At 43.6% G+C, this 27,101-nt stretch overlaps 1 protein-coding gene across 1 annotated transcript; it reads right to left on the bottom strand.

Annotated features, from left to right (window-relative positions):
• Positions 1–25,965, bottom strand: LOC136392598 (myosin-2). Its single transcript, XM_066364882.1, has 39 exons — positions 25,923–25,965; positions 24,223–24,446; positions 23,986–24,129; positions 21,902–22,058; positions 18,593–18,620; positions 18,397–18,511; positions 18,216–18,308; positions 18,018–18,081; positions 17,280–17,378; positions 17,084–17,187; positions 16,573–16,711; positions 16,299–16,417; positions 16,063–16,212; positions 15,769–15,939; positions 15,328–15,637; positions 14,236–14,312; positions 13,319–13,406; positions 13,121–13,238; positions 11,915–12,038; positions 11,690–11,826; positions 11,336–11,591; positions 9,104–9,346; positions 8,812–8,988; positions 8,585–8,730; positions 8,411–8,501; positions 7,940–8,329; positions 6,593–6,719; positions 5,806–5,924; positions 5,470–5,666; positions 4,557–4,740; positions 4,314–4,479; positions 4,100–4,224; positions 3,626–3,934; positions 3,336–3,539; positions 2,674–2,799; positions 2,414–2,584; positions 2,230–2,334; positions 2,012–2,107; positions 1–280 (listed from the first exon to the last, which is right to left on the bottom strand). Exons 2-39 carry the CDS (start codon positions 24,424–24,426, stop codon positions 125–127), a joined length of 5,829 nt encoding a protein of 1,942 aa, XP_066220979.1. The 5' UTR covers positions 24,427–24,446; positions 25,923–25,965; the 3' UTR covers positions 1–124.
• Between the last annotated feature and the right edge of the window lie 1,136 nt (positions 25,966–27,101).

Below are 27,101 nucleotides of genomic sequence, written 5' to 3' on the forward strand. Positions count from 1 at the left end.
AAAGCACCCTATGCTCTTTATTTCCTTTGCAACAGGGTGGAACGGACAATAGTTACAGATAGACATGACCAAAGACTTCACATTCTGTGCCTCTCTTCAGTCACTCCACAGCATCAGGGCCCGATCACTCTTCTTCACTGACGATCTTTGTGTGCACCTCGCGGCTCTTCACCCGCAGCTTGTTGACCTGGGACTCGGCGATGTCGGCCCGCTCCTCCGCCTCCTCCAGCTCGTGCTGGAGCTTGCGGAATTTAGCGAGATTTGTGTTCGATTGTTCCTCCTGAAAATAAAGACGGAATTATAAGGAACCCTTACAATCTGCTGTGCATTTTCCTGGGCTCCGTAAGCCTAAGGGAAGAAAGGACTTGTATCCTGGGTTCTGCTTATCATTGAAATTAACTTTATGGTCTATTTGGGACTTGATTTCTCATAAATAATCACATTTGTATTCTTGCAACCAGAACACACTAAAAGATGCAGACCATAAATAGTGTAAAAAAAAGTGTAAGAGCAGAGAAAAAGTCAAGAATTTTAAAGTCATTTTTGCCAATGCTTACTATAAGGTGACTGCTGGAGTTAACTATTCTTTGCCATAGTAAGGATGAGTTTCTGAATAGTTTCTTTAAACTGAAAAATTGTTGGATTTTATAATATACTATTTTGTCATATTTCAATATAATCACGTTTTTTCTCCTGTTTTGGCTGTAATGATTCTATTGACAGATTTCCTAATATTAGTAGTCCTTCCATTGTAGAAATTGAGCCTATTTAATCACTGATGGGAAATCCCCTGAATAAAATAAGTATTTCAGCACTTTGGTGATTTATTTTTACTATAATTACACTCATCAATAAAACTGCAAAACTGCCTTTAGTTTTTTCCCCCTTTTCTTGCTTGAACAGGTTTTGGTATGAGGGTTATGTGCTTCTTAAAGTAATTTGGAAATCTCTCCATCTTTTCCCATGCTCTGCAACAGCTTACATAGCTTAGGGATTATCTGTTACTTAAAGTTTTAAAAGACCTACCTGGATCTGAGTTCATTTTCAGAAGTAAGTAAATCTGAAATAACTTATTCAACCAATTTACTAATTTATAATTCTTCTATTGAAATCACCAATTTTTTTAGATTTCAACTTTGTTGACAGGTTTATGTTTTACATTTTAAAAATGTAAACCTACTTGTATGGCTTGTCAACTTTCTAATTTCTAATATTGAGAGTTTATATTTTCTTCCTCTTTTTCCTCAAGCTAGATATAAGCATATTTATTTTATTACTATTATTATATTAACTCCTTAGAAATGATCAGATATTACTGAAATTAGCAAATTAGAATATAGTATACCTAATTCAGTGTTTTTCAGCCACTGCTCAGCCAGAAATTTTGTGCAGATTTGAGAAAGAGTTAACCACTGGTGGACCATGGATTGGTGGCTGGAAACCACTACTCTAATTTATCCGTTTCTATCTTTATCTGTACCTTTTACTTTCATTATTATTACTTATTTATTGGAATGTCAGTTTAATTCATTTATTTTTATTTTTGATTCCTAACAAAAGCATATGAAGCAATGAATTGTCCTCCAAGGACAGCTTTAACTATATTTTATAAATGTGTAAAAAATAGCATCTTCCTTGAAATGTTATTTATAATTGATAATTCAGAAATTATGCTTTTTACTTCCAATTTAACCCAAAAATACTTAGGAGAGTTAGCTTTTTAATGTTTAAGCATTTGAGAATCCCATTTTTGTTTATATTTCCCATCACTTTACAAATTCGTCACACTGTGGCTAGAAAATGTGGCCTGTATCATTTCTGTTTTGAATTTTTTTGATATCTGAAGATTGACTTTAAAAACCAAGCTATTAATATTATAAATAATAAGAAACAAGTATAAAAGGGAAGAAAAGTTTTTAAGAAGCGCATGGTCTTTCTAAAGCAAATAGCTTGCTTACTACATGGAGTAACAGGTGCCTTGTCTCTTCCCTTCTATCTTAGGAATACTTACAGCCTCCTCGGCTTGTCTCTTATAAGATTTCACTTTTGCCTGAAGTTTGTCTACCAAATCCTGAAGTCTGAGAATATTTTTCCGATCTTCTTCCGTCTGAAAAAAATTACAAAACAAATAGAGCTTTCTTTCTAAAATACATGACTGTTGTATCATGGCAGATGAGTGTTTCACATATTTAGAGAGGAGAGCTTAACTGATAAAAATGACTGCTCTACCTGGTAGGTGAGCTCCTTCACTCTCCTCTCGTGTTTGCGCAGACCCTTGACGGCTTCAACATTGCGCTTCTGCTCACTTTCAACCTCTCCTTCTAGCTCACGCACCTGTGAATAAATAGGCTCGTAAGAACTTGGATCCAATGAGGCACTGGGGGCAAATGGAAATGCATATGGAGAGACCTACTCTGGCCTCCAGTTTCTGGATCTGCTTCCTCCCGCCCTTCAGGGCCAGCTGCTCCGCCTCGTCCAGACGGTGCTGCAGGTCCTTCACCGTCTGCTCCAGGTTCTTCTTCATCCGCTCCAGGTGGGCGCTGGTGTCCTGCTCCTTCTTCAGCTCCTCGGCCATCATGGCCGCCTGATTAGTAAGGAGATCAAGAAAATAAGGAAGCCTGGCAATGGCAGGTAGCCATGTGTATTAGTAAAGCAAACGCTCGTCTTGCTCACGTCAGTGATGGCCTTTTTGGCCTTCTCTTCTGCGTTGCGGGCTTCCTGGACGATGTCCTCCATCTCGCCCTGGATCTGGGAGATGTCTGTCTCCAGCTTCTTCTTGGTGTTGATCAGGCTGGTGTTCTGGTTAAAAGTAAGTTATAAATTTTTTATCATGTTACCTAGGAACTTAGTGGTAGCTTTTTTTCCCCCTTAAATTTCAGATAAAAATTTGCAAGTCAAATACCCTTTAGTACTATTTTGTCACATTGTACAATTAAATAAAATAGAAATGTTATAGAATATTCAGCATCTACAAGTACATAGTTCATAACTATACCAAGTAACTCTATAATTTCATAATTGCCATTTACCACTGAGACCATTCACAGACATAAAATTATAACAAACATTCAAACATTCCATTTTGCCATAATAAAACTGTCAGTATTGATAACCAGAATCAATAAAGATATTAACACAAAATAGCCTGGGCAGCCTTGGAATATTATAGGAAGTGAATCAATGCTTATGCAAAATAAAAGAGCCACAGATGTCTCAGTAATACTGTGAAAACTTGATAGAAGAATAAAACCTGCCTGCCAAATATAGATTTAAGCTTATAGTTTCTGGCACATGTAGGCATTTATTAAAGGCGAGTTCTTCGTGCTGAATCTCACCTGGGTGTGCAGGAGCTGGACGCGCTCGCTGGCGTCCAGGAGCTCCTGCTCGGCTATCTTCCTGCTCCTCTCCGTCTGCTCCAGAGTGGCCCGCAGCTCCTCGATCTCGGCCTGCAGCAGGTTGGCTCTGCGCTCCACCATGGCCAGCTGCTCCTTCAGGTCCTCCTGGCCCCGGAGCGCGTCGTCCAGGTGCAGCTGGGTGTCCTATGGAACGAAGGACCCTTGAGAAATCTTTTTCTCAGGGCTCCGGTCTCCCCAGCGGGCCCGGGACCCTCTGCTGACCCGCTGACCTTGAGGATGCCCTGGGTGTTCCTGTAGTTCCTCAGGGCCTCTGCTGCCATGCGGTTGGCGTGGTTCAGCTGGATCTCCATTTCATTCAGGTCCCCCTCCATCTTCTTCTTGATCCTGATGGCGTCGTTCCTGCTCCTGATCTCGGCGTCCAGGGCGCTCTGCATGGTCTCCACCACTCGGATGTGGTTTCTCTTCAGCTGGTCAATTTCCTCGTCCTTTTCAGCAATTTTCCTGTCAATCTCAGACTTGACTTGGTTCAACTCCAGCTGGATGCGAAGGATCTTTCCTTCCTCGTGCTCAAGAGACGCCTAATGACAGCAAGAGGGACATTAGCAGGGAATGGGAACATTTGGAAGTTTTTCTGCAACCTATTCTTTCACAGATTTTGTGCTTTTTATCTTTCTATTTAATCTGTGGGGGAGCCTAATTCTTTTCTGGATGTGTTTGTAACGCACGCACAGTTGGACTCGTACCTCTGCTTCCTCTAAAGCTGCCTGAAGCTCACACTTCTCTTGTTCAACTTGCTTCTTGACTTTCTCTAGTTCGTGGATCCGTTTGCCTCCTTCTGCGATCTGCTCCGTGAGGTCAGAGATCTCCTCTGTTGTTTGGGTAAAGATTTGGTCAGACGGAGGACACAAGAAAGGTCCCCATAAGGCATGGATACTACTGTAAGTGAAAGGGACTCACGCTGCAAGTTTTTGTTCTCCCGTTTCAAAGTTTCCAGCTGATCCAAGGACTCCTCGTAGGCGTTCTTCATCTTGAACAGCTCGGTGCCGAGAGAGCGGGACTCCTTCTGGGAGGCCTCGAGCTCAGCGTGGGTTTCCTCATACTTCTGTTTCCATTCTGAGAGGACCTGAAAAATCATGGATGGTCACAGGCGGTAGAGGCGAGAGGGAAACGGCGGAGAGCAGAAACTTCCGCAGACAGCACCTTGTCGAAGTTCCTCTGCTTCTTGTCCAGGGCGGCGCAGGCGGCGTTGGTCCTTTCCACATCCAGCATGAGGTCCTCCACCTCGTTCTGGAGCCGCTGCTTGGTCTTCTCCAGGGAGGCACACTTGGCATTCACGGCTTCCACGTGCTCCTCGGCCGCTTGCAGACGCTGGGCCAGCTTCTTCCTTGAAGATTATATATGTTTGTAGAGAGAAGGAAACCAAAACAAGAATGCGAACTATTCCTGCATTGATAGTTAATGGAAACCTTATGTTAATAATATTCATGTTCAAACTATCCATTCATTCATGTGACAAATAATTGATGAGCTCCGACACTGGGTACACAGCAGTGAACAGGACAGAAAAGGTCCTCGTCTCATGACGCTTCCCATCAAGTAAGATGAGCAATAAGCAAGTGAGAAGATGCATAATAACATATTGCTGATACAAGTGCAATGAAGAAGAACAAAGAGTGAGGGATGAGCGATTATTCTAGGTAGTCAGGGAAGGCCCCTCTGAGGAGGTGACGTTTGAGTCAAGATCTAGAAGAAGTCAGAGAGTGATCTAGGGGGAGGTCTGCAGTAGTGTTCTAGACAGAGGGACCAGCAAGAGCAAACTCTTGAAGCAGCAATGAGGTCCGTATACTTGACCAACAGCACTAAGGCCTAATTATCTGTATCATTATTTGTTTTTCTTTATTTCCTTAATTAGATTTTAGGCAAGGAGGGAAGAGATCATGCTTGTTTTATTCATGTCTTTTCAGAGGTCTTTATTCATGTCTTTTCGGAGTGCCTGGCAACTAGGAGTTAATTCATGAGCGTTTGGGACTAATTCACGGACTCATCAAGGGTTGCGTCTCTCTGATTCAATGTGCAGAGTTCTCTGCATGTTCTCTAGTGTCTGTGCACGTACTTGGCCTCCTCCAGCTCCTCCGTGCGCTGGATGGCGTCCGTCTCATACTTGGTCCTCCACTGGGCAACCTCACTGTTGGCCTTGGACATTGCCCTCTGCAGCTCGGCCTTGGACTCCTGCTCCTCCTCGTACTGTTCCCGCAGCAGGTCACAGTCGTGGCGGGAGGACTGCAGGGCGTGGGCCAGCGCGTTCTTGGCCTGGGGAAATAGTCCCATCTCTATTGTACTGGATATTTCAATGATTAATTACTAAGGTTTAAAGCCTTTAACAAGTTGATGCAATGGACTCCAATTAAGGTCAAGATCATGGGAGGGGGATGAGTCTTGTAACAGTTACCTTTATCTCCTCTTCCAGCTGCCTCTTTAATTCCTCAATCTGTTGAGTGAATGCTTGTTTGCCCCTGGACAGCTGAGACACCAGAGCATCCTTCTCATCCAGCTGACGTGAAAATTCACCTGAGAAAGAGGCAGAAGAAACAGCAATGTTTTCATAGGGAAGAAAAACTTTGCAAGCCCACATTAGAAATAAATTTTTACTTTTAACTGCACCACCCAATTGAGTGCTCAAATGATTGACTTATTTGTTGACATCTTCATGCTTAATGTTAAATTTCTGATTTCTATGGTGAAACTTACATATTAATCTGAACAAAGAAATGCAACTCTCTGTTTTCTTCGTAACTTACTCTTGAAGGGTCGTAAGGCGTAAAACCTGGCGAGAATGTTCAAAGAAGGCCCAGTCCCCGTTTCCTACCACTTGCCAGAGACGGGGTTCCCCTCCGCCCTCTCAGGAATCAATCGCTTCGCTACAATACGGATAAAAAGAAGCGGGCTCGGGAACAGAAGCCCAGAGCCCACGCTCGAGCGATCCTTACTCCACGCGACCTCTCCATGCGGCCACGTGCTCACGGCCTTTCTGGAGCACACAGCCTGTTCCTGTCCCAGCAAAGTCCTCCCCTTCACCATTGTCCCCACGTGACCGTGCAAGCGGGCTGAGAGCCTGAGCTGGTTGGTGAGTCACCCGTGGGCGGAGCTGCTTTAGTTAGGCTTTCCCATCACCGAATCAGTCGTTCTTTCGTAACCACATCCCCGCACTCTTGGGCCTGACCGGGGGAGGCAGTTACCGGATTCCGTCTGCAGGCGGCCGCGCTGCGCCGTGAGGTCGTTGATGAGCCGCTGCTGCTCCTCCTCCTTGGACTTCAGCTCGCTCAGCTGGTCCTCCAGTGTACGGCACATCTTCTCCAGGTTGCCCTGTGCGAGAGGGAGCCAGCGGGGGACGCAGGGGCGTGTGAACGTGATGCGGCGCTAGCTACCCTTTCGTCTAGAACCAAAGGATCTATTTGGACACGGGAAATAAATTCTCTCTTCTCTCTAGGTATGATATAGATGAAATTTTTTCTTTGTATTTTATGATTACTGTCCTAAGTTGAAACTATATGTTGGGATTTTTAAATAGCTCATCATGAAGCAGTGTCACTATTATAAAAAATTTAAGGTGATGCTCTAACAAGATTTTCCAAGAAATTTATGGTGTATTTTTTAAAAGCACATTTATAAAATTTTTGCTGGCTTTATGTAGAGTGACACTTTTCTAACTGCATAACTGAGAAGGTTGGAGAACTGTGTTGAACCGGAGACCTAGAGAACACAGATGACCGACGTTCAAGTGGGAGCTTTTATCTTACCGTATTTTTCGCTCTGTAAGACACACTTTTTTTGGCCCAAAAGTGGAGTGGAAAATGCCTGTGAGTCTTATCGAGCAAAAAAATATGGTATTTTATTAAATATTTTAACACACCATTTGGTTCAGAATATTTTTTTTTCTTATTTTCCTCCTTAAAACCCTAGGTGTGTCTTATGGTCAGGTGCGTCTTATGGTCAGGTGCGTCTTATGGAGCAAAAACTACGGTAATAATGGTGTCGTGCGGCCCGTGTGCTTACCTTCTTTGATTTCAGTTTCTTCCTATGTTCAGTGGAAGTATTACAAATATTAATGTCTTTCTTACTAACCTGGACTATCACACAGAACAAATGACATACCGTATTTTGCGCTCCATAAGACACACTTTTTTCCCCTAAAAGTGGAGGGGGAAATGCCCATGTGTTTCTTATGGAGTGAATCTTTTTTTTTTTTTTTTTTTTTTTTTTTTAGCTGCTGCGGGTTCCTGGACAACTAGGAGAGTATTTGAACCTTAAAGTCTCTTCTCCTTTGTTAATAATACTGCTGTTGAGTTTACATTGTTGAAATATTATTGTGGTATATTTTATTAAATATTTTAACACACCATTTGGTTCAGAATATATTTTTTCTTATTTTCCTCCTTAAAACCCTAGGTGCGTCTTACGGTCAGGTGCGTCTTATGGAGCAAAAAAATATGGTAATTTTTGTAAAGTGCCCTGTGCAAACTATGACGTTTACATAAAGGCTTAGTGTTGTTAATAAACAGTTTCCCAGACTCTGCTGTACCTACCTTGGCTTTAGAAACTGTTTCTACATTGCTGGCCAGGTCGTCGATCTCCATCTTCATCTCGCTCTTCTCTTTCTCCAGCTTCTGCTTGACCCTCTGCAGGTTGTCGATCTGCTCCCCGAGCTCGGCCACGCTGTCCGCGTGCTTCTTCCGGAGGGTGGCCGCCGTGGCCTCGTGCTGCAGGGTGGCCTCCTCCAGGTCCCGGCGCATTTTCTGGAACTCGGCCTCCCGCTTCTTGTTCATCTCGATCTGGGCAGAGGTCGCCCCGCCGGCTTCCTCCAGCCGCTCGCTGATCTCCTCCAGCTCCCGGGACAGGTCGGAGCGCTGCTTCTCGGCTTTGGCCCGGGAGGCCCGCTCCGCCTCGATCTCCTCCTCCAGCTCCTCGATGCGGGCCTGGGCGCGATGAAATACACATGCTCAGCCCGTGCTAGTGATTCCGCCCGTTCTGTCGCCCTGAGGGAAACCCCGTGTTACCTGTAACTCCTTGATCTTCTTCTGCAGCTGCATCCCCAGGGCCTGCTCGTCCTCAATCTTGCTTTGCAGATTGCTCATTTCAAACTCCTTCCTGTTAGAAAAGTAGCAAAGGATAACAATTGAGTCTACACCCACCACTGGAAAGAAGTTCGTAAGTAATTCTTTCATACTTACTTTTTGAGCTTTTCATCAAGTTGCTGTTTCTCATTTTCAATGTCCATTATGGACTCCTGGGCCAACTTGAGGTCACCTTCAAGTTTCCTCTTAGCCCTTTCTAGGTCCATGCGGAGTTTCTTTTCTTGCTCTAAGGACCCTTCCAGCTAAACATAAATAATGTGGAGTCAAAAGATTTCCTTAACCTCCTTTAAAAATACTAGTTTTCTTGTTAATCCTAGACTTACATCATCCACTTGCTGCTCTAGCTTGGTTTTAGCTTTGGTCAGGGTGTTGACTTTGTCCTCTTCTGCCTGCAGGTCGTCCAGGGTCTGCTGATGGGCCTCTTGGAGGGCCTTCTTCTCCTTGGTCAGCTTGGCGATGGTTTCATCCAGGCCTGCCATCTCTTCTGTGAGGTTTTTCACCTTAGGAAGTGAAAATACTTTGCATTACAGGCTATATTTTGGTGGATTCCATATTATTATTATATTCCATAATAATAATAACAACAACATAAACCTCTCTTGTATACTTTCACACCTTGTTCTCTGTGGCATGCTTCTCCTTCTCAACCTTGGCCAAGGTCAGCTCCAGGTCGTCGATGTCCTTCTTCAGTTCTGAGCACTCGTCCTCCAGCTTCCTCTTCTTGGCCGTCAGCTCCGCGTTGATCTCTTCCTCGTCCTCTGCTCTCTCGGTCACCTCTTTGACTTTGGCCTCCAGCTGGATTTTGGTTTTGATCAGCTGGTCACACCTTTCCTCTGCATCAGCCAAAGCTTCAGCTTCCTTGATTTGAAAACAAAATCAAAATTGGGAAGAAATAATTAAGTATTTCTAATGATCACAGTGGAAATTTCTGTTGTTTGTTTTTTGAATTTAAACTTTCATGAACCATCTGCTGTGTGCAAGGCAGGATACTATGGAAAATAAAACATGACAGATATTATCCTGTTCCTTTGGAAGATAGACCCTATGCCTTTGGTATCCCCGGGGGATTGGTTCCAGGATCCCCTCACAGATACCAAAAACCCAGGATGCTCAAGTCCCTTACATAAAATTGCAGTGTTTTGCATATAACCTATGAACATCCTCTCACAGACTTCCAATAATCTCTAGATTACTTATAATGCCTCATACAGTGTAACTGCTATGTAACTAAGCGCTATATTGTTTGGGCAATAATGACAAGAAAAAAGTCCGTACGCAGTCAGCACAGACACTACAATCATAGGCCTAGCTATATAGTGCATGTCAGAAATAATACAACATTTTAAAAAATATTTTCAATTTACAGTTGATTAAATACACAGATAAGGAACCCGTGGATATGAAGGGCCCACTGTATTCTACAATAGATTTTAAAGCATATTACCCAAATGATACCATTAATTCAGAAGGCGATTAGGGACATAAGAGTTCAGAGAAGTGCTATTAGAGATGGTTTTGTGAATGAAAGGGCATTCGAGTTGGGCCTTGGCAGATGGGTTGGATTTAGGCTCCAGAAATCATTTATTGGGTGGAGAAGCAGGAGGGAAGAAGACATTCCAGCAGGAGAAATGCAGGATGCAGCTGCTGCTAAACTCGGTCTCTCTGTGGGGCTGTGGGATGGTCCTGGCCTGCTCTAAAGTCAAGTTAAGGCATAAAGTCAAGAAATTCCTGGCAACCTGCTGTGTTTGCACTTAAGAAGGGTGGGGGTATACAGGAAATGAGAGAGAAATTGATATATGCATTTATCAATGAGCCTCCCTATCAGCCTTTGAGCACATAAAAGAATAAAATGTGCTGCATATAGCCATATAGCCATCTAGTATGTGTGTGTGTGTGTGTATGTATATGTGTGTGTGTGTATGTATGTGTGTGTGTGTGTGTGTGTGTATATATTCTAATTCTTTAGGGACAAAAGAAAAAATCAGGATAGATTTGAAGAGGACAGAAAAAAAACTCTTTTTCCTTCTGTAATCTAGAAGAAGAGGTTGTTATACACCCCCCCCCCCAACTTGACAGAAAAGAACAATCTTAATCAATGGAAGAAATATATGATTCTGTGATGAGTAAATTATACCAGACCAATTCGATTCAAATAAAATGAAAAAGCAGTCTTAAAAATTAATATCGAAGTTGATGGAAACAGTTTGAAAAGGATTAATCAGTTCAGGGGTGCACACTGAACAGCCAGGGTGGAGGGAGAGTGAGTTGGGGTCCAGGCAGTGAGCAACTTAGGGGTTACTGCAGCAATCTGGGCGTGACATGATGGGCAGATGTGGAGCGGGACCGGAAAGAGAAAGCCTGAGTTTTGGAGGTCATTAACAAGCGACAACTCAATAAAGTTTGATGTAGCATACTGCCATTTGTCAGCTGTACATGTCGTGATTTAAGACCCATGGACATCTAGGACTTAAAAGGAGTTTTGGAGGAAAAATGACTCTCTCCATGCTATCTTCCCCTTAGTATTTTATTTGGGGCAATGTCTTATTAAAATCAGTTTCAAGGACTGTCTTCAAAGGGAAAATAAGTCATAACTCCTATCGTTTGATGAAATGTGTAAAATAGAGACGACACTGCACCTCGGCTCTACCTCATTGCCTTGGTGCTGTTTCGGGGATGTTGACTGGGAGATGACGGAATGCATAGACTTTAGTGGTACAGTCAGAATGCTTTCACTTTCTCCCTACAGTGAGCGTCTCCCGCACTGACTACCCAACTAACAGTGCTAGTGACCAGAGTTCTAGCGGTTACGTCTTGAGTGACAGTACCCAGGATAATACTACTACTTACAGACTGGACTTGGAGCTGCAAGTCATTTTTCTCCTTTAAGAGAGTGACCATCTTTTCCTCCAGTTCCTTCCTTTTCGCCTCCGACTTGGCAAGTTCTTCTTTGGTTTTCTGAAACTCCTCCTTCATGGTGGCCATCTCCTTCTCGGTCTCCGCACTCTTGAGCAGGGGCTTGATCTTGAAGAAGAGCTTCATCCAGGGCCAGTGCTTGACATTCATGAAGGCACGGACGTTGTACTGGATGCAGAAGATGGACTCTCTGTGATAGGAATGGAAAATTTCGAAGTCAGGTTATCACAGGAATCAGAATTACAAGGCTTAGGCTGATGGAGTTCAGTCAAGTATCCCTATTAATACCTTCTCTCCACCATCTTCTGGTACTCCACTCTCGCCAGGAACCCCCTGCACCTGGCCTGGGTTCGGGTAATCAGCTGGGCCAGCTTGTCATCTCGCATCTCCTCTAGGAGCCCCAGAAGACCAGCTTTGAAAAAGACCTGCGCATGGGCAGGGTTGTGGGTCAGAAACTTTGCATCAGCTTCAAAGGGACAGGAATAGCAGCAGGTTGGCTTTGGAGAAGATTACCTTGGTGTGACCAAATTTATACTGGGTGTGGTCAACATCGATGGACCCAAGCAGCTTCTCAGATGCCTTCTTGCTGTCAATGAATTGTCCTTCAGGGATGGCACTTGCATTTAATACCTTGTATCTGTTTAAGTAAATAGTTTTTTTTTAACTGGGTTTACTGATGACACTAATAGTAGTTCAACACTAAATGATCCATCAAAAAATTAAAGTTAAAAAAAAGTATTATTATATTTTGTTCGCAGGAAAAATATTGTATACATGGATTGTTAATCTAACATTGACTGTTTTTATTCCATTTTACCTTCCTGTGTAGTTGTAACTTTCCTTTCTGCCTCATCAGACCTCGTTCTCAGAAAGGACTCTTACCATCTTGTGCATTAAGGTCTAGGTGACCAGTAAAATGCAGCATGTTATCCTTGTTTGATGCACTTGCTTTGTAAGAGCTTGAGTCCACGAAAGCACATTTTCACTGAGGACTCTGGTAGGAAGTACGCTGTAGGTATGAGGTACTGCTCTGAGCACCTCGCGGCCAATGGAGAAAGGCTTTAGGTCGTGACCGTGGAGCTCTCAGTCAGTTCCCCCACACCCAGGCTGGGAGAGACCAGCTCCCCACCGCGTCCCCCAACCCTGGTCCACTCTGCCTCTCGTTTGAGTCTCAGGATGGATTTATCCATCTCCAGGGAGGAGAAAGGAGGACTGAGGGGCTGTTGTAACATGGTTCTGGGAAACTAATGTGTGAGAGGAAAAGGTGGAGATGCAAAAGAAGTGACAGAGAATGTGTGGGACAATTCTGAACTCAGCCACGTAGTACCCATGGGACTTTGGGTAAGTAACCTAATTTCTTTTCACCTCAGTTTATTTGTCTACAAAATGAGGTATTGGTAGTACCTGCCTCTGCTGAGGTTTTGTAAGGATTAAAGGAGAATAATACAAATAAAAACTGGTAGTATTCATAATTATCAAAATAAATATATATATATATTGATGAGCTGACCCAAAAGGTTGGCAAATTCAATTAAAAATATATAGAATGCTCAATATGTCGTATATCTAGATTTTAAAGATGCTTTGAGGCTTATAAGTTCTTACTTTGTGTGGAAAATTAAAAACAAATAGAGGCATATTTTCACAAAATTGTTTCTGCTTGCATTAAACATATTTATACTAACACTTTACGATACAGCACAATCAGGAGTGTCTGACCTCTGCTTGAAGTCTGCATACAGGATTCTGCTGGGGAAGCCCTTCCTGCAGATGCGGATGCCCTCCAGCACCCCGTTACACCTCAGCTGGTGCAGGACAAGCTCGTGCTCCATGGCCCCTGAAAGGAACAATAGCACGCCTCATCTCCTGGTCCAGAGCAAGCGCGCTGGAGCCTGTGTGATGTCAGAGCTCTCTTACCGGGAGTCTTGGTCTCGTTGGGGATGATGCAGCGTACAAAGTGGGGGTGGGTGCTCCTCAGGTTGGTCATCAGCTTGTTCAGATTCTCCTGTGAAACCAAGAACAGTCCTGTTATCTCCGGTGTTCGACGTGGTTTGAGCGTTTATAAAATCAGTGTCTGTGGTTGAGTTGAGTGGCCAGTGGGGAGGCTTTTCTCTTCCCACCCCCGCCATCTTGATATGCTTCTGCTGAGGGATAGCTGTGGCCTCGTAAGTGGGCAGGAGTTATACATATAAAGAGCCTGACACATGATTCTTTTTATTGTATACAAGTACTGTCTTTCTTCCTTCCCCTGGCCACCCACATACAAGTCCATTGCCTTCCCATACTAAATGATCATACTGTCTTCTACTAAACTCCATGGTTTTCCAAATAAGGCAACACAAGCCTGAACCACATCTGAACTTTTTTCTATTAATATATGGTTCCCCCTTTCCAACTACATCAATGTTTAGGAAATAAATATTGTCTGTAAAGGAAACAGTTTGACCAGTTATAATTGGGAATTAACCAGATTAAGAACAAGGATACCATATTAGGCTTTGTGTAGGCTAGTGGTTAGATTTTTATTAGTCTTACTGATTATTTTGTCTCTCTGAGGACATGTCATTGCTTATTTTTATGATTCAACTAAATTATGAATGTCAGAGTATTAAGTTTTATCAGATTTCCTATAAAATATTGTATGCTATTTGGCTTAACATGACAGAAGGATGAGCTAATAACTCCCGAGTAATTTCAAGCTCTTCTCTCTCCAAAGCTAGTTTAACAGAAGTCATGAGTTAATGTCAGCCCTTTTCTAAGCGACTTGTGATTCTGAAAACAACTTTGCGAAGTCACTGGGGAGTGTGGGCGGCGTTGCGAGCAGTCTTCCTTACTCTGAAGAGGGCGGACACCGTCTGGAAGGAAGAGCCCTTCTTCTTGCCGCCTTTCTTGCCACCACCGCCACTTGCCTCTGAGGAAAATATGAGAAATGATGTCATTCAAATACAGTGTTTTGTGATTTTTTGTTTTTTGTTTGTTTGTGTTTTTCTGAAGTGAGAAGCAGGGAGGCAGAGAGACAGACTCCCGCATGTGCCCGACATGATCTACCTGGCATGCCCACTAGGGGGCGATGCTCTGCCCATCTGGGACATTGCTCGGTTGCAACCGGAGCTATTCTAGCACCTGAGACAGAGGCCATGGAGCCATCCTCAGTGCCTGGGCCAACTTTGCTCCAATGGAGCTTTGACTGCAAGAGGGGAAGAGAGATAGAGAGAAAGGAGAGGGGGAAGGGTAGAGAAGCAGCTGGATGCTTTTCCTGTGTGCTCTGGCTGGGAATCGAACCTGGGACTTCCACACATTGGGCCAATGCTCTACTGCTGAGCCAACTGGCCAGGGCTCAAATACAGTTTTGAATCAACAGGGCTATTTCTTCCCTATTTGCGGATTTCTATGCTGAAATGAACATTTTTTTGCCACTGGCCTCTCTGATTGAGAATGAATCTTACATGCTAACTAAATGTGCATTCACTTTTCTGGGAGTTTTTTTTTTTCTCCACTAGGAAATGAAATGAAGGGCATTCTTCTCACAGTATAGAAATGGACTCTTCAATATTAGGACATTTGGGAACACTATAATGTCAACATCATCAATAGAAGCTATAACTGAGAGGCAGAAGTTTGTCATTGTATTGCCTTCAACATGCCTAGATACTGAGAATCCAGCAGATGTGGAGAGAAAGCAGGAGAGAATCATGGAGGCCTAGGCTCTTCTTTGGTTGAGATCCTTAGAGCTCCTCCCTGACCCTTTGCAGTAGGGCTTCTATGAGTGTTGACAGGAGCCATAGCTGTATAATTACAATGCAGACTACTTACTCAAAACCTGGAGACCCAAAGGCTTTAGCCTGGAGTCCTTAGGCCACCGCTGTGAGATCACCAGCCTCAATCTAACAACACATCTTATAAGTGTTGGAATTGTTGACCCATACCTGCTTCAGCAGTTTGAGCCCCAGAGAAGAGGAAGGCTAGAGTTTTCAGTGCAGACTTCTGGTACAGCCCGACCACGGTCTCGTTCAGGGGGTCCTTGTTCTTGTCAAGCCAGCCGGTAATGTTGTAGTCCACGGTGCCCGCGTAGTGCACCAGGGAGAAGTGAGCCTCGGCCTTGCCCTTGACGACCTTGGGCTTCTGGAAGTTGGCGGACTTTCCAAGATGTTGTTCATACAGCTTGTTCTTGAAGGAGGTGTCCGTGGCCTTGGGGAACATGCACTCCTCCTCCAGGATGGAGAAGATGCCCATCGGCTACAAGAAATAAGACCACACAAGAAGTTCCCCTGTTTAAACATTTTTCTTTGGGAATAGAATTAAAATAAGATACAATTAATAATTTAGTTGCCACCAAATATGGTTTTTGAAATGTATAACAGGAAGACCTTCTCGATGAGCTCAATGCAAGCGGCCAGGTCCATCCCGAAGTCGATGAACTCCCACTCGATGCCTTCCTTCTTGTACTCCTCCTGCTCCAGCACGAACATGTGGTGGTTGAAAAACTGTTGCAGCTTCTCGTTGGTGAAGTTGATGCACAGCTGCTCCAGGCTGTTGAACTGGGTGTTTCAAACAAGAGCCGTTTGGGTGAGCTGGGGGATTTCAGTGTGGATTCAGCAAAGCAAACACTATGTGGAAGGGCTTTTTGTTTTTGAGGCCAGACATTTACCCAAACTACTCACATCAAAGATCTCAAAGCCCGCGATGTCCAAGACCCCGATGAAGTACTGCCTGGGCTGCTTGGTGTCCAGCTGCTGGTTGATGCGGGTGACCATCCACAGGAACATCTTCTCGTAGACGGCTTTGGCCAGTGCGCCAACTGCATTGTAAACCTTGAAAGACAAAATATATCTCTTGAGGTGATTAGAGAACTGTCCAATGCTTGCATCCTTAGTAGTAATTTAAATGATGCACCTACCTGCTCTACAGTCTGGCCTTTGGTGACGTACTCATTGCCGACCTTGACCCTGGGGTAGCAGAGGGCTTTGAGCAGGTCGGCAGAGTTCAGACCCTGGAGATAGGCTGCCTTGTCAGCCACTGCAGAGACACAAGTCAGGTGCCCAACATGACCTCTGTGCACCCAGCATCCCTACAGTAATCAGTATGTACCCATGAGAAGCCCCGCTGTAAAGGAATGGGCGTTTTGTTGCCTAGATTGTCTTCTTAAGCCCAGATGGACCTCCATGTGGTACCTTCAGTGCCGTCCGGCTCGGCCTGCTCCTCTCGCTGCTTCTGCTTGAATTTCATGTTCCCATAATGCATCACTGCCCCTGTGAGCTTGTAGATGGACACTCTTTCATCAGCGGTGAAGCCCAGGATGTCGATGGCGCTCTATCAGGATGGATGAGAGGAGAGTTGGGGCAGGAGACACAGATCTACTTAGGAGAATTTACACTACATTTTTTTAAAATTTATTCATTTTAGAGAGGAGAGAGAAAGGAAGAGAGAGACACAGTGAGGGAGAGAGGAGAGAGAGACAGAGAGAGAAGGTGGGGAGGAGCTGGAAGCATCAACTCCCATATGCGCCTTGACCAGGCAAGCCCAGGGTTTCAAACCGGTGACCTCAGCATTTCCAGGTGGACGCTTTATCCACTATGTCACCACAGGTCAGGCTACACTACATTCTTAATCACACACATACAACAAGGTGCTGTTGTCATTCCAAAACATAATGTATGTTACAAAGCTGCATGTGTAACTTACATCAGTGGCCATCAGCTCCTCCTGGTCATCGATGCTGGGGACCGTGATCTCCCCCTGACTGACGAAGGCATAGTCGTATGGGTTGGTGGTGATCAGGAGCATTTCTGGGTACACAGAATTCAAGGGATACATTTTGCATTAAAAGATGTTAATAAAACTATTAGCTCCTAGTTTATAAATTTAAATTCTTTCTTACCAATTAGATCTGGCTTCTTGTTTGACATGATCTGATAAAAAATATGGTAACTTCTTTCCGCCTTTAGCTGGAAAGTGACTCTGGACTTCTCAAGAAGATCTGCCGTGGAAAGTAGACATCGGATTAGCGGGGAATTGTGAAGCTCCTAGAGTGACTTTGGCACTTGGGGTCATTAGCTAAATCATGTTGGCATCTTCAGATTTCAGCCAAATGTTCCTATGAAATAGCACATCTTACATCTCGACAGTGGCAGAGCTCTTACCAGCTCTGGAAAGAATAAGGCATGCTGGCCCAAGGCATAACACTTTCCCCTACAGAAGATCCTTCCTTTATGGAATATAATTGATTCTTGGTAGCCACTCTCTCCCCCGGGGTGCTTAGGGACTCTAAAGTGAAATTTATCAAGGCTCAGACTAGGAACTAATCACACAAACTCAACCCACAGGCAACTCATTTACCCCTGGTGTTATTTTTTCTTAGAAAATAATTGAAATTTGTTCTGAGGCTGGAATAATTCAGACAGGCCCAACAGCTCTTGGCAGCTACTACAGAATCATTAGTTCATGACTGACGTGGATAAAGTCACTGAGGACTATGGGTAAGATTGGCATTAACTGTGGGCACGTTTGGCAGCAGGCTGGTGTTTCACAGGCTCCAGGCTCAGCAGGAGCTGCAAGATGTTCCTCCAAACCATCATTTGTCATTCTTGGACTCTATTTAGCAGGTCCTGTTACTCACATGTCTCAATATCAGCAGAAGCCAGCTTCCCTGTGGTACTGAAGTGGATTCTGATGAATTTACCCTTGCAAGTGAAAAAGATGATGTTATGTACAAAGCTCGAAGCTCACAAGACTGATGAGATTGAAATAATCATTCAGACACTCTTTCTCTGACATTTAAGGGCCGAGAAAATGCTTCTGTGACCAAGAGACTTACGAAGCGGGAGGAGTTGTCATTCCTCACAGTCTTGGCGTTGCCAAAGGCCTCCAGGAGGGGGTTGGCACTGATGATTTGATCTTCCAGCGTCCCCTGCACAAACAGGAGCAGTGCTCATCCGGGGCCCAGGCTTCCTGAGAGCCTGGACAGTCTGGATTCTGACGCTGGGCCTCAGACTCACCTGCATTTTGCCTGTAGGAGCTTCTTCCTTCTTCTTGTCTCCAGTAACTGCAATTGTTGCAAAGTACTGGATGACACGCTTGGTGTTCACAGTCTTCCCTGCACCGGATTCTCCGCTGTCAAACAGAAACTAAGTATAATGTGGTCCCCAAGCTGGTGGCATCTCAGCATGAAAAGAAAGTATAACATCTACTTACGTGATCAGGATTGACTGGTTCTCTCGGTCTGCAAAAGAGAAATTATAAACATTTAATACTGTTTTATATATATATATATATATATATATATATATATATATATATATATATATATTTACAAATATATATATATTTGTAACTAGTAAGTAAAGTCAAGTGGAACAAACTTAATATTTTTCAGACTTATGATTCTTCAGTGTTTCCTAGGGCTTGATGGGCTGTAGGTCTGCTACCTTTTTAGCACTCTTCTCTCCTGGTCCCTACAGCTCCCATCACCCCTACCCGATTTAACATACACGCAACAAGTCACGCAGAGCACTGCAAGGAAGCACTAGACTTTCTCTCTATACCACTCAATATATATCAGAAGTGGGCTTGGGCTGGATTTAGATGACAAGTTAATGGCATATTTATTGTAGGTAAAAGAAGGACTGAAGTGGGAATACAGGGAACATACCTCAACATGATAAAGGTCATCTATGACAAACCCATAGCCAACATCATAATTAATGGGCGAAAATTAAAATCAGGAACAAAGCAGGGGTGCCCCCTTTCACCACTCTTATTCAACATAGTACTGGAAGTCCTAGCTACAGCAATCAGACAAGAAGAAGAAATAAAAGACATCCAAATTGGAAAAAAAAAAAGTAAAACTATCATTATTTGCAGATGATATGATACTGTATATAGAAAACCCTAAGGTCTCAGTCAAAAAACTACTGGACCTGATAAATGAATTCAGCAAGGTGGCAGAGTATAAAATTAATACACAGAAATTAGAGGCATTTTTATAGACCAACAATGAACAGTCAGAATGAGAAATTAAGGAAACAATCCCCTTCACTATTGCAACAAAAGAAATAAAGTACCTAGGAGTAAATTTAACCAAGGAGGTTAAAGACTTGTACTTGGAAAATTATAAAACATTGATAAAAGAAATCAAGGAAGATACAAACAAGTGGAAGCATATACTGTGTTCATGGTTAGGAAGAGTAAACATCATTAAAATGTCTGTATTAATTAGCCAAAGCAATTTATAAATTCAAATCAATACCAATTAAAATACCAATGACATATTTCAAAGATATAGAACACATATTCCAAAAATTTATATGGAACCAAAGAAGAACACGAATAGCCTCAGCAATCTTGAAAAGAAAGAATAAAGTGGGAGGTATCACACTTCCGGATATCAAGTTATACTACAAGGCCATGTACTCAAAACAGCCTGGTACTGGCATAAGAACAGGCATATAGATCAATGGAACAGAACAGAGAACCCAGAGATAAACCCACACTTTTATGGACAACTGATATTTGACAAAGGAAGTAAGAGCTTACAATGGAGTAAAGACAGTCTCTAACAAATGGTGTTGGGAAAATTGGACAGCTACCTGCAAAAAAATGAAACTAGACCACCAACTTACACCATTCACAAAAATAAACTCAAAATGGATAAAAGACTTAAATGTAAGTCATGAAACCATAAGCATCTTAGAAGAAAACATAGGCGGTAAGCTTACCAACATCACTCGCAGCAATATATTTGCTGATTTATCTCCATGGGCAAGTGAAATAAAAGACATGATAAACAAATGGGACTATATCAAACTAGAAAGCTTTTGTACAGCTAAAGACAAGATGAACAGAATAAAAAGACAAACGATACAATGGGAGAACATATTCGACAATACGTCTGATAAGGGGTTAATAACCAAAATTTATAAAGAACTTGTAAAACTCAACACCAGGAAGACAAACAATCCAATCAAAAATGGGCAAAAAAATGAATAGACACTTCTCCAAAGAGGACATACAGATGGCCAATAGACAGATCAAAAAATGCTCAACATCACTAATCATTAAAGAAATGCAAATTAAAACTACAATGAGATACCACCTCACACCAGTCAGAATGGCGCTTATCAACAAAACAACACAGAATAAGTGCTGGCGAGGATGTTGAGAAAAGGGAACCCTCCTGCACTGCTGGTGGGAATGCAGATTGGTGCAGCCACTATGGAAAACAGTATGGAGATTCCTCAAAAAATTAAAAATGGAACTGCCTTTTTACCCAGCCATCCCACTTTTAGGAATATATCCCAAGAACACCACATCACTGATTCAAAAAAAGAAATGCACCCCCATGTTTATGGCAGCATTGTTCACAATAACAAAGATCTGGAAACAGTCCAAGTGTCCGTCAGTGGATGAATGGATTAAAAAGCGGTGGTACATATACACAATGAAATACTATGGGGCCATGACAAAGAAGGAAATATTAACTCTTGCGACAACATGGATGGACCTGGAAACTATTATGTTGAGTGAAATAAGCCAGGCAGAGAAAGAAAAATGTCATATGACCTCACTCATTTGAGGAATCCAAGGAACAATGTGAACTGAGGAACAGAATTAAACCTGAAGGGAAGGGGAGGGGGAGCTGTTGGGAGGGGGCAAGGGAGAAATTGAGGGGAATAGGGGGAGGGGAGGATGCATTCGGGGAGACACTAAAATCTATGGAAACACAATACATTTTAAAATAAGGACGGAAAATAGGCATTGGAGATCAGTTTAGCCTGTGAACAAGAGTAAATACAGTACAGGTGGTAGTTTTGAAAGTAATCATGGCTAGAATCAGGTTTTAGAAAAGGGTAGAAGTTTGTTTTGATGTTTTATTCTGCCTGAAGAGGAACTCTCAAGCCCTCTCCCCAGGGTGCATAGTGCCTTAGGCTGGTCTGGCTGAGACAGTATTGTAGGAAGAAGAGTCGTGGGATAACTGTCTTTATACCAGAAACACCTTAATATCTGGATGTGTTCAGGTTGACTCTGGGAAAAGGACAGTAGCATTTATGCCAGCCTTAATGTAAGACTGTAAGTTTAGACCTGAGGATAAGACCAAAGAGGCAAATTTTACTCCTCTGTTTCTTGGCTCTTGGTAATAGACACACAGTTTGTGTGGCATGATTGTGTGTGTGTGAGAGAGAGAATGTGTATCTGTGTGCATGTGTGTGATATACCTATATGTAGTTATGTTTATATTTCTGTTTCAGCTTATTTTGTTTCTGAGTTATTCAAAAGTAAGTTATCCAACCTCTGTTGGTTTTCAGAAATTTAACAGATCATTAGCAATTGTGTAACAGAGATTGTAAGTCACCTTTTGTACTCCCTCCACCCTGGACCGTCTTCCTCACACATATATCAACCGCAACTGAAGGTGACTGTCTCAAAGAGTGTCTGGAGACGGTTAGAGTCTCTTTCTCCTACAGCTGTGCTCTCAAAAGATGCACACAAAAGCCTTGAGCTCACCCGTCAGCATGAACTGATAGGCGTTGTCGGAGATGGAGAAGATGTGGGGCGGGGCCTCCTGGCGCTTTTTGCCTCGGTAGGCGGCCACCACCTCGGGGTTGTACACCGGCAGCCACTTGTAGGGGTTGACGGTGACACAGAACAGGCCCGAGTAGGTCTGTGGGAAGGGAGAAGAAAGAATAACCACTCAAAAGCCTTTCTTAGGACTTGTACAATTCACTTATGGAATGGGTTTTAACTGAAAAGAGCCCTTTAAGCAGTTAAGGTGCTGACGCCTTCCCTCCTCAAGGCGTCTGCATGAACTCTAGTGGGACATTTCAACAGTGAGGAGCAAAGTCTTTGATGGAAAGGGTCACAACTGACATTGAAACATTTATTACCGTTGGGATTTGTCAGTGATTTTCACGTAACAAAAGCTCCAAAAAGATTTCTTTTATGTGTAATATGACCTATTTTTGCCATCCTGTAGGAAGTAGGCATGTATACTTTTATAACACTAGGATAGTTCAAATTCATTAAAACAGAAATTTGGACACAACCTAAGTGCCCAATAATACAGGAATGGTTGGGTGAACTATGGTGAATCTTCTTAAGCAATATGATATAGGCATTTAAAAAAGTAAATTATTTGCCAAATAGTGTTACATCATAAAGAAACAACATGAAATGATGTAAATATAAGGTCTACCAGAAAGTTCTGTCCGTTTCTATCACAAGTTTCAACACGTAAGTACATGTTTATTTGGCGCATGTGTGCCTCTCTATTTTTATCACTTAATGTATACATACTGACGTAGCAAATTAACTAAAACAAAGTTGATTCACATTAGTCTTATGTGTGAAGCCATAGTGTACCCATGGCTACTGATAAAGTTCATTTACGCCACTGTAATTTTTACGAATTTCAACAAGGAAGAAATGCTACAGAAGCATGTCTGTCGCATCCACCATATTCCCCGGACTTAGCACCCTCCGACTATCACTTGTTTTTGTCCTTACAAAATTTTTTGAAGGGCAAAAAATTCAAAACTGAAGAAGATATCAAACAAGCACGGGTTCAATTTTTCGCATCAAAAGATAAAACATTTTTCAAAAATAGGATATCAAATTGCCCTCATGCTGGCAAGAAATCATTAATAATAATGGCAATTATATTATTTAATAAAGTTTATTGACTGTAAGAAAAATTTGTATTTTGTTTTATTCCAAAAACGGACAGAACTTTCCAGTAGACCTTATATATTATGTTGACAATAAAGGGATTTTCAAATCTTTGATAACTGATCTCGGACAGGCACCAACCAATCAGAACGGACACTGACTAAACCCCAGGTATGTTTGCGTAGGCGTTGTATCAGCACTGGCTGAACTAGACCAAATATCAGTGTGACAGGGTCACTTCAGTCAGAAGACACGTACTGCATGTGTGTCACATGCCAGCCTCTGCGAGGCACTCAGAATAAAACGCAAAGGAGACCTTGTTCCATAGGAGTGCACAGTCGATGTAGGAGGCAGACATGTTAGTGAACGAGGGTCCCAAAGCCTGGTCGGTGTGAGTGCAGGGACAGAAGCAACAGGACTGAAGCGCGACTCTGCCCGGGGAAGCTGGGAAGGCTTCATCGAGGTTCTCATCCCTCCTTCATCACACAGCAGGGATGAGAACGCAAGATACAAGTCGCTGTTATTTCAAAGGAGTGAAAATGGGTGAAATTTGGTCTTTCAAAACATCATGTTTAAATGCTACCACTTAAGTTTATCTTTTCTCTCTGGATGGCTCTGTTGCTGAACACAGAGGTGGGGTGGAAATGTAGGCATGTGGCTGAAATCTCAGCGGTGGCTGCTCCAAAGCTTGTGCGAGGGACCTGCGGCAGACTCAGCTCTAGACGACGGCCTTGCTCAGCTCTGAAGGAGGCGTGCCAGCTGTGGGCTTGTGCCTTACAAGAGCAACAGCGAACCTTCGAATCAGTTACACTACTAGCAAAAGCAGAGTGGGTCCCCACGTGTGGCCCATTTCTACCTCAGGGAGAGCCAGGCTGGTGGGTGCAGGTGACGGGGGCAGAGACCACCTGGAGGGGGGCACTCACGTAGATCATCCAGGCTGCGTAACGCTCTTTGAGGTTGTACAGCACGGCGGGCTCGTGCAGGTGGGTCATCATGGCCATGTCCTCGATCTTGTCGTACTTCGGAGGGTTCATGGGGAAAATCTGATCATCTTTCACTGTCAAAGTCTAGTAAACAGAAAAGATAACCATTTGCATTGATCAAGTGATCAAACCAAAAAAAAAAAAAAATCAGTTGTTGGCTCCTGGGCCTTCACTCACCGCTCCCGCTTCAGTCTTCACGGTCACTTTCCCTGCCTCCCTGCTCTGGATCGTCCCTTTGACAAAGGACTCCTTGGGCTCCACCACAAAGACGGATGTCTTGGCGTCAAAAGGCCTGTTCTGGGCCTCGATGCGCTCCTTCTCGGACTTGCGGAGGTACGGGGCAGCCTCCCCGAAGGCGGCCATCTCCTGGTCACCACTCATGGCTGCTGAAGTCGCGAGCCCTGAAGGAGGGGACGGAATATTTCACCCTAGAGACCCTGGACTGTGATGTACATCAATAAATCTCTGTATCGATGCTGTCTCAAGGGTCCTGTTAGAAATGGTGCCAAACAGGTCCACTGTACACTCTACTGTAGCCATCGAAACAAACACCATCACAAGGACTGAAATACATCAGGGGTTCTTGTGTACCCAGCACTGGACTTGGGGCCTTCCAGCCATTATCTTCCTTTGTCCTTCATGACGGACATTCTAATCAGAGAGCTGGGCTGTGGCCTCAGCCTGCTGCTGAAGAGCTTGTGACCTTGGGTAAGACACTTGATCTTTTTAAGCCTCAGTAGCTCCATCTTTAGAATAGGGATTACAATATCTGCCCTTCTGAATTCACAGCCAGGGAGATATAATGAAGACACTTTGGGAAAATAGTTAAAATGATGACTGAGGCAACAATTTAAAATTGTTCATGCTACCATTCAGATGCAAAATGTCATTTATTATAATGTAACAACATTCCCTCTCTGGCCAGATGATATAAGAGAACTTCATTTCCTTCTTTAGGTCTTCACCCAGAAGTGCTCATATTCAGGGGATTTGGAGTGGGGGAGAGTTGTAATCTTGCGCACATTTTTTTTAATTGGGTGCTTTTATTAGAATTTTGCTAACATAGTTCTCTGCATATAAATCCAATTCATTATTTAACTCAGTTAAACTAACTGAGGATAAAAGCCATTGCAAACATTGTCCTCATTCTTCTACATCGAAAGGCCCCCTTTGCCTACCCAAATTTCTTTCTGAAGAATGCAGGCTCAGGCTATGCCATCCTGTGTTACCTGCAGGTGGCCCATGGTCTCAGCAGAACCAAAGATTGTGCAGAGGGTGCTCCTGCAGTCATGGCATGAGCAAATCGCTGGAGACTTATTATAATCAGCTATCCCCTAGTCTCTCTCTTTAGAAACGCAGTCTGCAACGGCCTCACAGGTTGGCACCTTTACTCTAGGGAACAGACGTTGCTCAGTGTTTCTGTCCTGTGCCACACTCAGCACTGCGTAAGGTCACGTTTAAAGAAGATATTCAGGAAGTTTGAAGGAAGTGTTTTCCTAGTACTTCCTTTCTTACTTATTAGGTGCCATGTTTACAAAATGAATTCTGATAGCAGGATACATTTTTATCAATTTGACATTGTTAGCAAGGGAATCTTAATGCAGACTTTTTTTTTCCTCTATAGAAACCAAATAATATTCTACTAACAAGTCTCCTCTTGCTACCATGTCACCCCCCACTGCTTGAACCCTCACTGAGGATGCGTGCATCGTTCTGAAGGGCCAGTCCTCCCTCCCTCCCTCCCCTGCGCCTTCCCTGAAGCGCAGTTGTCAAGGCATCCACTGAGACAAGCACTTTTCCAAAGGTTGCTAAGTGACACAGATCCATCCCACAGGCTCTCACATTCTCCTCCAGGGACCCCTTCTTCTAAATCTTACCTCGTTAGCAAGTGAGAGGATGTCACCTGGAAGTGAGACAGTTCTACAAAAGAAAAGGCAACAGCACCTGATTAGTTAACCAAGACCAAAACGAGACAAAATCCCCGTCTGCGGCTTTATGTGCTGTTGTAAACCCAAGTGGCAGCAGAAGCCAGGGATGTGAAACGTGCAGTGATCAGAAGGGGCGGCACCAGGACCGGCAGCTCCAGCCGACCCTGGGCAGTGCGGCCAGTGTTCCTCTTGAAAGTCCTGTCCTGTTCCCACTTACCTTGGAGCTTTTTAAAGCAGGACGAGTCAGCCTCCTGCCACGGGCTCTTTTATATGGACAGCTATGATGACAATGCGGCTGCCTCTCCTTTCTTAAGTCAAAAGAAATTGTTTGGCAGAAAAAGTCTTGGCACTCTTGCATCCTCATTCATGTTAAGAATGGTTGGATATAATTAGAAATATTTTTCTTATTGAGTATGTGGATAATTCTCCTATGGATAATTTGAGAAGGTGATCTGAATGGGAGGCCCGGGCTGGTGGATGAAGACAGGGACTGGGCAGCCGCATACCTGGCTTCCGTCACAGATTCCTCCTGGTCTCGCCGGCACGCCATGCCCTCCGGCTCGTCTTGCCTCACTCTTCATGTCTAACATACTCAACAACAGGCATGAAATACAAATATTCATTTTCATTTTGTGAGGGTTCACTTTTATCTGTCGACACGTCCTTCCCAGACTTGCACAACTAAGCTCTGTGCCTTCCACGGCGTAAAGAGAAAAAGTCCTCCTTTGTCCGAAGAGCGTTGTTTGGGGCTATCCTTGCTTCCTCGCTGTTTCCTACACGGCAGAGTTTCCTGTCCACCCGGGTGTGACTGGCCTGTGACAGGAGGGGTTTAATGATTTCTAGTAGTAAAAGGTGCATTCAGGGAGGGCTTCCACTACTTCTTCATATCAGCACACCTAGAAACAAAATGATGCATCAGAGTAGGATGCTGGAGGAATGTGGAAGCGATTTGGCTACGTCTGTAAAGGGCTTGCTGAGAACATTTCCTTATATGATAGAAATATGATCAATAGAGCCAGCATCAAGGAAAAGTCCCAACACTGAACCTGTCTGAAACTTCCAAATGACATCATTTTTAAACTTCGATGGGGAGATTTCAGCTCGACTGAAAGAACAAAACCACTGATA

The sequence above is a fragment of the Saccopteryx leptura genome, chromosome 2, assembly GCF_036850995.1.
Source record: "Saccopteryx leptura isolate mSacLep1 chromosome 2, mSacLep1_pri_phased_curated, whole genome shotgun sequence".
NCBI lineage: Eukaryota > Metazoa > Chordata > Mammalia > Chiroptera > Emballonuridae > Saccopteryx > Saccopteryx leptura.